At 34.6% G+C, this 13,320-nt stretch overlaps 1 protein-coding gene across 4 annotated transcripts in view; it reads left to right on the forward strand.

Annotated features, from left to right (window-relative positions):
- SMCHD1 (structural maintenance of chromosomes flexible hinge domain containing 1) overlaps positions 1-13,320 on the forward strand; it is a 127,455-nt gene that overhangs the window by 15,486 nt on the left and 98,649 nt on the right. For all 4 annotated transcript variants that reach the window (XR_009047968.1, XM_057698830.1, XM_057698829.1 and 1 more), the window contains exons 4-5: positions 1,928-2,010; positions 2,661-2,791. Coding sequence is in view for 3 of the 4 variants with exons in the window: in XM_057698830.1 (XP_057554813.1) it covers positions 1,928-2,010; positions 2,661-2,791 (214 nt within the window). In the remaining variant the exon portion in view is untranslated. The remainder of the gene's footprint in view (positions 1-1,927; positions 2,011-2,660; positions 2,792-13,320) is intronic.

The following is a 13,320-nucleotide window of genomic DNA, read 5'->3' on the forward strand; positions in this document are numbered from 1 at the left end:
ACTTATCTTGATCACCCTATTTAAAATTGCAACTATGTTTCCTTTATGCCAGATAAACCCACCTAAGTTGGAAATATTCTAAGTCAAAAAAGCATTTGTGGGGGAAGGAGTAAATTAGAAGTTTGGGATTAAAATATACACATACACACTGCTATATATAAAATAGATAACCAACAATATAGCACAGGGAACTATACTTAATATCTTGTAATAGCCCATAATATCTATATGTATGTATATATGTAACTGAATCAGTTTGCTGTACACCTGAAACTAACACAACAGTGTAAAACAACTGTACTCCAATATGAAATAAAAATTAAATTTTAAAAAGTGCATAGAAGCCATGTGGCAAAATGTTAACAACATGTGAATCTAGGTGAAAGGGTTTATGTATTTGCATATTGTATGAATCTTTAATTCTTTCTTTGGGGATAAGTTTTGAAATGTATGATCATGGAGTCAGTGGACACATTAATTTTTAAGACTTCTGATATAGATTAATTACCTTCCAGATTGGTTGTATGGGTTTTCATTCCTACTGTCATTATATGCATAAGCAGAGAATATCACTGTTTAAACTCTTGCTTTGATATCTGTGACTTCACATTAAATTCCTGGGTCTTTCCCTGCCTCTGTTTCCTGTGCCTTTGATGCTGCTTGTGGTTATTATTGACTGTATGGTGGATAATTCTTTAAGTCATGCTGATCTTTTTTATACTTTTCTTTAAGTGAACTGACCTAAGCCTAAAGTATTCTGTGTCAAAGTAGCATTTATCTCTGGCTCTCTTTACTTTCTCTGTTAAGCATGGTCTGTTCCATCTCTCTGTGGAGCACCTCTACTCATTGAGCTTGATATAGTGTTAGGGCATCATACCTTAAACTGAATTTTTCTTTCCTCCTGTCTGAATTTTCCCTTTATGGAAAATATGAGCATTTATCCAGTCTTCTAGAGCAAGCACTCAAAACCATCTTGGATTTCTTTTTCTTTTTCCTTTTATATCTAATCATATACTAACTTCTACTAATCTCTTCCTTTGAAATTTCCGTTAACTCTTTTTCCTCCCATTTCCTACAGTGTCCCTACTTCCACATTTTCTGGTTAACACCCTTCGCCAGGTCTTTATACATATCTGATTTGTGGTAACTTCTTTCTAACTAGCTTATAAACATTGCCATCACCTAAGTGTTTAGAGTGTGGAAGTGCTTGCTGGAGTGCTACTCTGTGGGTTAATTATGCCTTAAGTTGGGTTAAGCTTCAGTGGAAGACATTAATTATGTTCCTCCCTTTAATTAAGGGAATAAAAATGGGAAATAGTTAGGGTACTGACCCTGGAGAAAGGAGAATGTTGGGAAAAATGCTGAGCCAGTGATAAACTGAAGGTCAGGCTGGTTGTGTAGTAGGAAATTAAGAGCAGTTTCGTTTCAGGTAAGCAGATACATTCTGCCCTTTCACAAGTTGCTGTTGTGAGATATCTGTATTTAAAATAGCTCTCAATAGACACTTTTATAATTGCTTTATAGTTGTCCCTATTTCTAAATGTGCTTACTTTTGACTCGTGCATGATGTATTTATGTGCCACAGACTACTATTTGATTTTATGGTTATGGTCTTCTGTTTGTCTCTTATGTGTGTATGTCTGTCTTTAGATTATAAACTCCTTGAAGCCAGGAATCATGGCTGGCTGACTCATGCTGTATAGTGCCATACAAGTACTGGTTGGTGACTGCTTTTTTATGCTGGTGGTGATTGGTGATGCCTTTATTATGTTTGTGTCATTAGGATCAGGATAATACTTTAATTCTAGCTCTTTGGAAAATAAAAGTGATGGCTTAAGGTACTTCAGCGTTTCTTCCACTTTGAACTTTTATATGAAGTATTTAGGAGGGAAAAGTTTAGCAATAATGTTTTCTCATTCTCTTCTAGCATTTGCTCTTGCAGAATTAATTGACAATTCATTGTCTGCTACTTCTCGTAACACTGGTGTTAGAAGAATACAGATCAAATTGGTAAGAAAATAATACTCTTAAGCAATTTAACTTGTCCTTTTATAGAAGTACTACAAGTTCATTGGAGAAAAATTAGCAAATAAAGATAAATCTAAAGTAGAAATAATTATCTGATGTCTCTTCATTCATTCAAGTTTTTTCGTGTGCCTTTTTTCTATGCATATATGTATACATGTATGTGTGATCATGGTGTACATTTTGTTATTTGTGATCTTCTATTTTCCCTTAACAGTACATTGTAAACATTGCCATATCATGAATATTCTGCAATATAATATACCACTGCTGCAGTTTGGTTTATTGACTATAATATAATGTAATCAGTCTATTGTTTTTGAACGTTTAGAATTTTTTCCTGTATTTTTTGCCATTGTAAGCAGTGCTCACATGATGAGTATCCTTATGTACACATCTCTGGTTAGTTCCTCAAGCAAAATTCTGAGAAATGGAATTTCTGGGTTAAAGGACATGAAGAATTCTAAGGCCTTTGATTCATACAGCTGAAGTGCCTTTCAAAAAGTTGTATTAGTATACAATTCCTCCAGCATTGTATGAGTGAGCCCAATGATTCCCTTTTTTGTATTTAACTTTTCATGTTTTTAATATTGATTTGACTTTTTCTGTCTTTTTGAACTTATTTTATTTCATAGCATTTTGATGAAACACAAGGAAAACCTGCCGTTGCAGTGATAGATAATGGAAGAGGAATGACCTCTAAACAGCTTAACAACTGGGCCGTGTATAGGTTGTCAAAATTTACAAGGCAAGGTGACTTTGAAAGGTTAGAAAACCTTACTCACTTTTTTTATGGGCAGCTGGGTATTTTAATAAGGATAACAACTCATGTTTCTTTAGTTATACACAATACATTGGAGGTTTTGATGTTATGAGCATATTTATTTAGATTTTTATAATAATAAAAGTTTTTATGACCAATACTTAGAAATAGTCAAACCTGCATAAATCATATTGTGCTCTTCCATTGAATGATTCTTTTTGCATTTCCTAAGGTATGTAGGAGTTATGTTGGTATGTTGACTAATTTGGAGCTTTCCCCTCTTCTCTTACTAAAGTTTGATGAAAGCTGTATAGTCTCTAGAGCAGTAGAATGGTTTTTAAGTGGGCTTTGGAAATCACCTGATAACACTTGCAAAATGTCTAAGGAACCACATGTAGTTCTGTTAAGCTCACTGTTGCTCTTTCAGGGCTCTGCTTTACAAAATATTCACAGCTGTTAGGGAATAGAATCTAGTCAGGAGTTTTGTATTGGAATATGTTTGTAGAAAATACCCTGAATGAGAATGTCATAGAGGAAACAAAATATACTAGAAGCTGTCAGGGATATAAAGATTTAGGTCCTTGAGATATTAGCTGAATTCTAGTAAGAACAATGACTCACAGTAGTTTGGTATTTTAAGCTATGTTGTGTACTTCAGGAAACACACTTGGGAAGAATCTGTTGGCATTCTTAAGTAGTTAGTATTCATCGTGTCCTGTTTTGTTCTTTGCTGTGTCAAGAAAAGTCACCCAGGTTTAAGGATCAGTCTTAGTAATGTGTAAAATTAATATAGTTAACACATTTGCCTTCTCATTTCTGAAATTTCAGTACTCAGAATTATTATTAAGTTTGTAAAGACTTACAGTGCTGTGGTGAGAGGCAATTAGTGAAGAACAAGGGCTCTGGAATCATTTGGCCTCATTTGAATTCTAGCCTTACTAGTTGTATGACACTGGTCAAGGTACTTTACTTCTCTTTGTCTCAGTTTACATGTCTGTAAAATGGGGATAATACCTCATAAGTTTTTGTGAAAGCCAAGTGAGTGAGTACATCCTTAGAGCCTGGCAAATGATAAGCAATCAATAAATACCAGCTATCATTGTAGTTATTACTTCTCATTCTTGGCTTCAGATTTTTCTACAGCTATTCTCTCTCACTATTTTCTTGAGTATGTGCTACTTCAAGGATTTATAAAATAGCCATAAAGAAGGCAAATCACTGTCTTTTATAGTCTAAAGATAGAATTTAGCATAAGATAGAAATATTAGGTAGAAATGAAAGGAGAACAGATGGTAGAGTGGGGCAAAAAGGTCGGAAAAATGTTAAATTCCAGGGGAAGAGTAGAAAGAAGTAGAGCCTACAGTTTATTAAAATTTCTCTAGATTTTAGCACAACACAAACTTTTGAATTTAATTCAAATGTTAGGGAAATTTTAATTTTTGGAAGAAATCTACCTGTTGCTTGTTCTGGTCCTAGCTTTATAAATATTGTATCAGTAAACAGTCAGTTGTTGCTGTAGCTGTTATGTACTCTTACTGTCTTTGAGTCCAGTATCAGTCCCTTAACCCACTCCAGTTTCTGTTAGCATCAGTTGTACCCCCCTCACTTCTCTAGCTTCTACTCCTGTAGAAAAAATTATCAGTTGTTTTACTGCTTCCAATTTAGTTTTTTATTGGATATAAGGATGGGTATTGCAGGAGACAGGCTATGGAAGAAAAGGAAGGACAGCCTAAAAATACAAAGCAGCTCACTATCTTGACTGTAGCTTTATGTTGGCAGTTTTCTTTTATAACTCTCACTCACCTTGGTACTCCCCTTCCCTCCACTTTTTTATTTTGAAAAATTTTGAATAAGCCAACAAATCAGATGAAAAAATTTCAAAAAAAGCCAACAAAGAAATATAAAGAGCAGTATTAGCACTCATATATCCTTCACCTAGATTTATGTTAACATTTTGCCACATTTGTTATCTTGTGTCTGTTTATGTATGCGTGGGTGTGTACACACAACACACACACACTTTCTCTTCCTAAATCGTTCAAAAGTAAGTTGCAAACTTTATGATATTTCACTGCTTAATACTGTAGCATGTATTTCCTTCACAGCGATGTTCTCATAAATAGCCATAATAGCATTATACCCAAGACATTTCTCATAAATAGCCATAATACCATTATACCCAAGACATTTCTCAGTGATTCAAAATATCTAATACAGTGTCCATATTCAGATTTTCCCCCCTTTGTCATGTCTTTCTTTTCTCCTTTATTCTGTAATTCCCCACATTTGTGTCTTTCATGAAATTGTCATTTTTTTGGTGGAGTTCAGCCTAATTGTAGAACCATCCACAAGCTGGATCTGTTTCCTGAACACTATTCTTTTCCGCAACATTTTGTGAATATTTTCAAACACAAAAAAGTTGGAATTCTGCAGTCAGTACCCATGATACTCATACTAAGTCTCTACCATTGACAGTTGCTTTACCACATATCTTTTTTTTAAGCATTTTGTTTGTTTGTTTGTTTTGATGTGGACCATTTTATTTATTTATTTATTTATTTATTTATTGGCTGTGTTGGGTTTTTGTTGCTGTGTGCAGGCTTTCTTTTAGTTGCTGTGAGCAGGGACTACTCTTCGTTGTGATGCGTGGGCTCCTCATTGCCGTGGCTTCTCTTGTTGCAGAGCATTAGCTCTAGGTGCCTGGGCTTCAGTAGTTGCGGCACATGGGCTCAATAGTTGTGGCTCATGGGCTCTAAAGCGCAGGCTCAATAGTTGTAGCGCATGGGCATAGTTGCTCCGAGGCTTGTGGGATCTTCCTGGAGCAAGGCTTGAACCCGTGTCTCCTGCATTGGCAGGTGGATTCTTAACCACTGCGCAACCTAGGAAGCCCACCACATATCTTTTTATCCCACTAACCTTCAGGTCATCTTTTTTTTTGATTCAGTTCAAAATAAATTACAGATATCAGTAAAGATTCTCTTGCTGCTTTAAGTATTGGTATCATTATGTAGAATTCAGGGGTTTTTTCGAGGTAAAATTTCATTGAAATGCTCACATCTGTCTTAAGTATATCTTCATTAAATTTTTTTATGGTCATGTGATTCATATAGTCACAAAGTTGTGCAGCCATCACCACTAATTCCAGAACATTTTCATCACCCCAGAAGAAACCCTGTAACCATTTGTAGTCAATCCTGTCTCTTGTTGCAATCAGTAACATACTTTATAACAGTCCACTTTGGGCTAATGCCAATTTAATGTCAATAATACACAAACACTTTGCTCCTATATAGCTTCATTCCCCTCCTACTCCTTTGTTTTATTATTTTAATATAAAGGACACCATTATACATTATAACCCTGTGAACACAGTTTTATAGTTAGTGCTTTATACAGCTGTCTTTTAAATCAGTTAGGAAAAGAGTTGTAAAAAACACTTACGCTGTCTTTTTCTATTTATATAGTTACTTTCTAGTGTCTTTTCATTTCAGTCCAAGGGATCTGCTAATGACAGATTCCCTCAGGTTTTATTTATCTGTGAATGTCTTAATCTTTTCCTTCACTTTTGATGGCTACTTGCGCTGAATAAAAAATTTTTGGTTGACAGTCTTTTTCTGTCAGCACTTTGAATACATTAGTCTACTGTCTTCTGACTCCATAGTTTCTGATGAGGAGTCAGCTGTTAATCTTAGAGTGTCCCTTGTATGTGACTAGTCACTTCTCTCTTTCTGCTTTCAGAATTCTCTTTTTTCTCTGGCTTTTAATAGTTTGATTCGGGCATGTCTGGTTTTTGAGTTCATCCTATTTGGTGTTTGTTGAGCTTCTTGGAAGTCTAGATTAATGTTTTCATCAAGTTTGGGAAGATTTTGGCCGTTATTCAAATATTCTTCCTCTCCTGTGAATTCAGATAAAGAATCCATATATCCTTCAGTGGTTCATTTAATCCCCTATGTTGATAGGGTTTTTTTCTTTGTTTTGTTTCTCAGACTGAATAATCTCAGCCTGCCTGATTCTCATTCTTTCTTCTGCCAATTCATATCTGCTCATGAGGCACCTTACTGAATTTTTCACTAAAGTTTTTCAATTCCAAAATTTGTTTGGTTCTTTGTAGTTTCTGTCTCTACTGATGTTCTCTGGTAAAATACTGTTATCATACTTTGCTTTACTTCATTAGACATAATTTCTATTAGTTCACTGAATGTATTTAAAATAACTGATTTATTTAAAAAAATTTTTTAAATTGAAATATAGTTGATTTATAATGTGTTAATTTCTGCTGTACAGCAAAGTGATTCAGTTACACATGCATATATATGTATATATACATACTTATATATCACTCTCTCCTTTTTTAAAAAAATTCTTTTCCATTATGGTTTATGACAGAATATTGACTATAGCTCCCTGTGCTATACAGTAGGAACTTGTTGTTTATTCATCCTACATGTACTAGTTTGCATCTGCTAACCCCAAACTCCCACTCCATCCCTCTCCCACCCCCACCCTTGGCAATCACAAGTCTGTTCTCTATGCATGTGAGTCTATTTCTGTTTCATAAAAGTTCAGTTCTTTCATATTTTAGATGCCACATAAAAGTGACACCATATGGTATTTGTCTTTCTCTTTCTGACTTACTTCAATTAGTATGATAATCTCTAGTTCTATCCATGTTGCTGCAAATGGCATTATTTCATTCTTTTTTATGGCTGAGTAGTATTCCATTGTGTGTGTGTGTGTGTGTGTGTGTGTGTGTGTGTGTGTCTGTCTGTCTGTCTGTCTGTCTGTCTGTCTAGTGTTTGTGTATACATCTTCATCATCCATTCATCTGTTGATGGACATGTAGGTTGTTTCCATGTTTTGGCTATTGTGAGTAGTGCTACTGTGAACATAGGGGTGCACATATCTTTTTGAATTACATATTTGTCTGGATATATGCCCAGGAGTGGGATTGCTGAATCATATGGCAACTCTGTTTTGAGTTTTTTTGAGGAAGCTCCATACTGTTTTCCAAAGTGGCTGCAGCAGCTTACATTCCCACCAGCAGTGTAGGAGGGTTCCCTTGTCTCCATACCCTTTCTAGCATTTGTTATAAAATAACTGACTTAAATTTCTGTATAGTAAGTCTAATTAATGCCTGGGCTTTCTCTGGGACAGTTTCTACTGAGTGCTGTTTTCTCTGTGTGTAGGCGAGACTTTAAAATTTCATGGTGTGGTACATAGTTTTTTGTTTAGAACAGCAGGAAGTTTATAGCTCTGCCTTAGCCTTTAACTCTTGCTTTCACTGAACCTCAGAGTCAGCCAGAAATGAGAGATGAGGGCCTTCTCAGTTCTTTCTTGAGTATGTTATACAATCCTGCACATGTGTGTGACCTTCTTGATTCTCATGAACATGTTGGAGCTTTTAAAAAGCACTGTGGACCTCTCATTCTGCAGCTTTTCCTTCTAAGTTTTTGGCCAGATTCTTACTTTCTCCCAACTGTTTTCACTGCCTTAGTCAACTGTGATGATAAACATCTGCCACTGATTGTTTTTGACAAATGACCCAAGAAAAATGCTCTTCACAGTGAGCAAGTTCTGAGTTAGGTCAAATAAAGACAGACCCTGCAAGTGGAGATTTCTAGGGAACTGTCAGATCCAGTAATGGCAGTTCTATGGGGAAGGAGCTTTTGGGGAACTCCAAACTTATTCCAGTGACTCCTAAGCTGTTAGTTTTCACCATGATTGCAGGGCTGTTGGTTTTCAAGGCTTTTGTGGAGCTGGTGAGAGAACGGGAGAGGGCATGTTAAAACATAACAGAGCTAGCAGTTTTTACCGAAACTCATCAATGCAATGTGTCTTAAATAAACACTCCTTGGATTGTTGCAAGACTCAGGTTAATTTTTGGAGTTCTGAAATTAGATAACTAGGGCATTATTGTAATACTGTGTGTTCATTTAATTATTTTGTGGGAAAAAGGTGACATTAATTAGGCTAGCTGGGTGGCCATAATTCAGATGTGTGTTGGATCAGTGCTTCTTTCTGCACTTTCAACTTGCTCAGCAGTTAAAAAGCGTTCAACCCAGTCAGCCATTTTTGGGAAAATAAAAATAGGATGCCATACGGCCCACTTCCGATGCCATTTTTAGGTTGTAGAAATGGGCTCCCAACAGAATTTTCCCTAATTTTCCTAAAGAAAAACTCCTTTGTCTTTAATATTTTTATGCAATTAAGATGAGCTTTCAAATAGATATTTGTATTTACTTGAATTTAGAGAATGTAACATTTAGGCATCCTACTTTAGTTGTTTGTTTCTATTGTGTCTCACAGACGTATTCCAGAAGCTCAGTTAGGGACCTCTGGCCATTTGTCGCTTTTATTGAAGATGAATCTTTCTTCATTGTGGCTGATTGTTTTTCCCTGTGGTAGATTTGAGATAGTGAGCTACAAATATACATACATAGTCACTCTACCATATTTCCTGGAAATCACTTACATTGTTTTTAGTTTCTTTTTACTAATTTGATCATCTCTGCTGTACTTTCTACACCTTTTATGACATGTTTCCATGCAGATTTTGCTTTTCTTTTCTAATAAATACTCTTGTTTCACAAAGATATAGCGTTTTCTTATATTGTATCAAGGGTAAGAATGACATGTTTTCTCAGATTCTTTTAGATTGTGATATAAATTTATATCTAAATATATATTATATAAATTTAATTTGAGGGAGGTGATTTTCTAAATTCTCCAGAGGACTACTTCTGTGATGCAGAATTGTTTCTTAAGATTATATTTATGCTTATATTTATCTTCACAAAGGGAGATTTATATAGCCTTTGAGTGTGGAATTTTCTGGACTCATTTACACAAACCCAAAACCTACTGGAAATTAGTATTTTCAGCCTTATTCGTTGTGATAGGGTTTTTGCTTAGGTTAGGCTTTCATGAATGGAAAGGAAACAGCCTGCTCGTTAAGTGTGTCCGTTCCTGGTCAGTGAACAGAATTCCTTAGTTTTGAATCAGATTAAGTATGTATATATTGTTTTATCTCTGAGTTTCCCCTCCCAAACTTTTAATATACTTCCCCATATATGTTTTTAAGGAGAATATTTAGGGGAGGCTATTTTCAGCATATTTCCTAGAAGTAGTGTCATAGTAATTAAAGTCTTAGAACCTATTTACTCTTTATTTTTCTTAATAGACATTATGTTCATAGTATTTAATTAACTCTGATTCTTGGTTTATGACAACGTATCAGTTCAGGACATGGCCTTTTAGTTTATTTATTGAAAAATTTAACAAGCTGTATAACCACAATTTGCCACCCAATAAAATAAGTAAAATATTTCTTGTAACTTACGTCTGTGTCCTCCTCACTTATTCTGTTTCTTTTCTCCCCACCAAAGTTAACAAGTATCTTGAATTTTTTGTTTCCTTTTTTTAAATGTATGTATCTTAATTTTGCTTGCTTTTCATAATATGAAAAAGCATAATCATTCTGTATGTTGATCTACAAGGGACTTGCATTTCCATATAATATTAGCTTACTAGGCTTTCATGTCTGTATGTGTCTGTAGTTCATTAATTTTCACAACCATGTGATCTTTTGTGTATGCCAAAAAGGAATCCCACTGTATTTATGCAGTCTCCAGTTTTTGGGCATTTGGCTTTCTCCCCCAGGTTTTAGCAGTTGTTGGCAATACTATCTTACTTATGGTGTATGTGTGTAGTATTCTGTTATGTATGTTTCCTGGTCCAAATCTACATAAGTTCTTAGGTATATGCCTAAGAGGGAATTTGTAGGTTATAAAAATGAATGTTCCAACTTACAAGGTAATGGTGAATTATTTTCCCAAGTGATTGTATTAATTTATAATTAACCACTTAATGAAAGTTTGATAAAACTCACTTGGGAAACCATTTGGGTCTGGTATGTTTTTTGTGGGAGGAATTTTTAACTATTGCTTTGATTTCTTTATAGAGTTGTCAGAATTTTTTGGCTTTCTATCTTATTGATATAGTTTTGGTAAGTTATATTTTACTAGGAATTAGTCCATTTCATTAAATTTTCAATTTTATTGGTGTATAGTTGTTGGTAAGGTTTATAAAGAACCAGTGTTTGCTTTGATAAATTTTCTGTTTTCCTGTTTCCAAATTCTTTGATTTTTGTTCTTTATTATTTGTGCCCTTCTTACTTTGGGTTTATCTGCTCTTTTTGTAGTATCTTCATGTGGAATCTTACAGATTTTTTTTACTTCTTTTCTAAGATGAATATTTTGTTGTAAATTTTCTTCCCATGACCACTTTTGCTGTATCCCACAAGTTTTAATATGCTGCAATTTCACTTTCATTCAGTTCAGTGTAACTTTTATTTCCCTTGCAACTTGCTTTTTGATCCATGGATATTTTTTGGAATGTGTTGTTCAGTTTCCAAATGTTCCCAGTAGATTTTCTTGTCTTTATGTTGATTTCTAGTTTGACTTTTATTATAGTTAGAGAACATTCTCTATATGGTTTCAGTTCTTTTAAGTTTGTTGAGATTTGTTTTATGACCTAGGATATGACCTGTATTTTTGGTGAATTTTCTGTGTCCTTGAAAAGAATGTATATTTTGCTGTTGTTGGGAGGTGTTCTGTAAATCCCAATTAGATTCCATTGGTTGATGATATTGTTCAGTTTTTTCTTATCCTTGCTGATTTTCTGTATAGCAGTAACTAGGAGAGGGGTATTGAAAAGCTCCAGTTATTTGCAGGTTTGCCGATCTTCTTTTTCAGTTCTCTGAATTTTTGTTCTGTGTATTTTTAACTTGTGTTATTTTGTGTATGCACAATTAGTGTTGTGAGGATTTTTCGGTGAACTGACCCTTTCATCACTCTGAAGTGTGCTTTATAGGATACTGTAGCTTTCTTTTTGTTCATCTTTGCGTGGTATATCTTTTCTTATCCATTTTCTTTTAAAATACCTATTTGAAATGAGTTTCTTGTAGATAACATGGTTGGGTCATTTTTAATTTTTTCAAATTAAAAAAATTTTTTTTGACCGTAGTCTTTAAAAAAAATATTTATTTATTTTGATTTTTTTGGCTGCCTTGGGTCTTAGTTGCAGCACCCATGTTTGTTGTGGTGCATGGGCTCTTTGTTGCAGCCTGCAGGCTTCTCTCTAGTTGTGGTATGCAAGCTCAGTAGTTGTGGTACGTGGGTTTCTCTCTAGTTGTGGTGTGTGGGCTCCAGAGCTTCATGGGCTCTGTAGTTGTCGCTTGCATGCTCAGTAGTTGCAGCATGTGGGATTCTAGGTTCCCCACCAGGGCTCAAACCCGCATCACCTACATTTGTAGGCAGATTCTTAACCACTGGACAACCAGGGAAGTCCCTGGTTGGGTTGTTTTTTAATTCACTTTGCCAGTTTTGTTTAGTGTATTTGTACTGTTACATTTACTTATTTTTAATTATTGATACATTAAGATGCAAATATGTCCTGTTTTAACTTTTCTATTTGTTCCCTTTGTTTTGCATTTGTCTTTCCTGGCCTTTTTGTGGTTTACTTGAACATATGTTACTATACCATTTTCTTTGTAGTGTTTTTTGAGTATATCTTTTATTTATTTTTTAATGGCTGCTCCAGGGAATACTATATTACAGTCTCTTAGTGTGGACACTTTGCCACTTAAAGTGAATTACAGAAATCTCACCAAATTATTTAGGTATTTTAACTCTCTCCCATTTATAATGTAGTTTTAAGTGTTACTTCTACATATATTGAGAACCACATTAGACAGTGTTGTTTTTATTTCAACAGTCTAACATAATTTTAAAAACTTGAGTAGAGAAAGGTAGTCTATTTTATTTACCTGTGTATTTGTTTCATTGTTCTTTATTCATTTCCTCGTGATATTCTTTTATTAACTTTTTCTGATTAATGTATCTCCTCCAGCTTCATTTTCATTAGTATTAAAATGGTAACTCTTTTCCCAACCTTTTAACCTACTCTCTCTTTACATTTAGAGTGTTTCTTTTAGGCAGCATTTAGTTATGTATTAAAATTTGATGATCTCTGCCTTTTATTTGGGATATGTTTAGACCAATTACATTTAATGTGATTATCAGTATGCTCCGTTACCATCTTTATTTATTTTTCCTTTTTTTCCCCCTTTCCCTTTTCTCTGCCTTATTGCAAATTGAGTGTATGTGTGTATATGTGTTTCCATTGTTACTAACTTATTAGCTGTTATTCTGTTCTGCTGTTTTACTGGTAACTAGGATTCATAGTATACATCTTTATCACAGTCTACTATCTTAGCAGATTTCAGTTACACAATACAGTGTTATTGGCTGTGCTTATGATGTTATACATTAGCTCCTCAGACCTTATTCATCTTATTGCTGAGAGTTTGTACCCTTTTACCAACCTCTCCTTATTTCTCACATTCCTGTTTCTGTGAGTTTGTCTTTTTTTTTTTAAATAAATACTTAGTGATTGATTGATTGATTGATTTTATTGGCTGTGTTGGGTCTTTTTTGCTGTGTGGGGGCTTTTAGTTGCAGTGAGTGGGTGCT

The sequence above is a fragment of the Hippopotamus amphibius genome, chromosome 11 (assembly GCF_030028045.1).
Source record: "Hippopotamus amphibius kiboko isolate mHipAmp2 chromosome 11, mHipAmp2.hap2, whole genome shotgun sequence".
NCBI lineage: Eukaryota > Metazoa > Chordata > Mammalia > Artiodactyla > Hippopotamidae > Hippopotamus > Hippopotamus amphibius.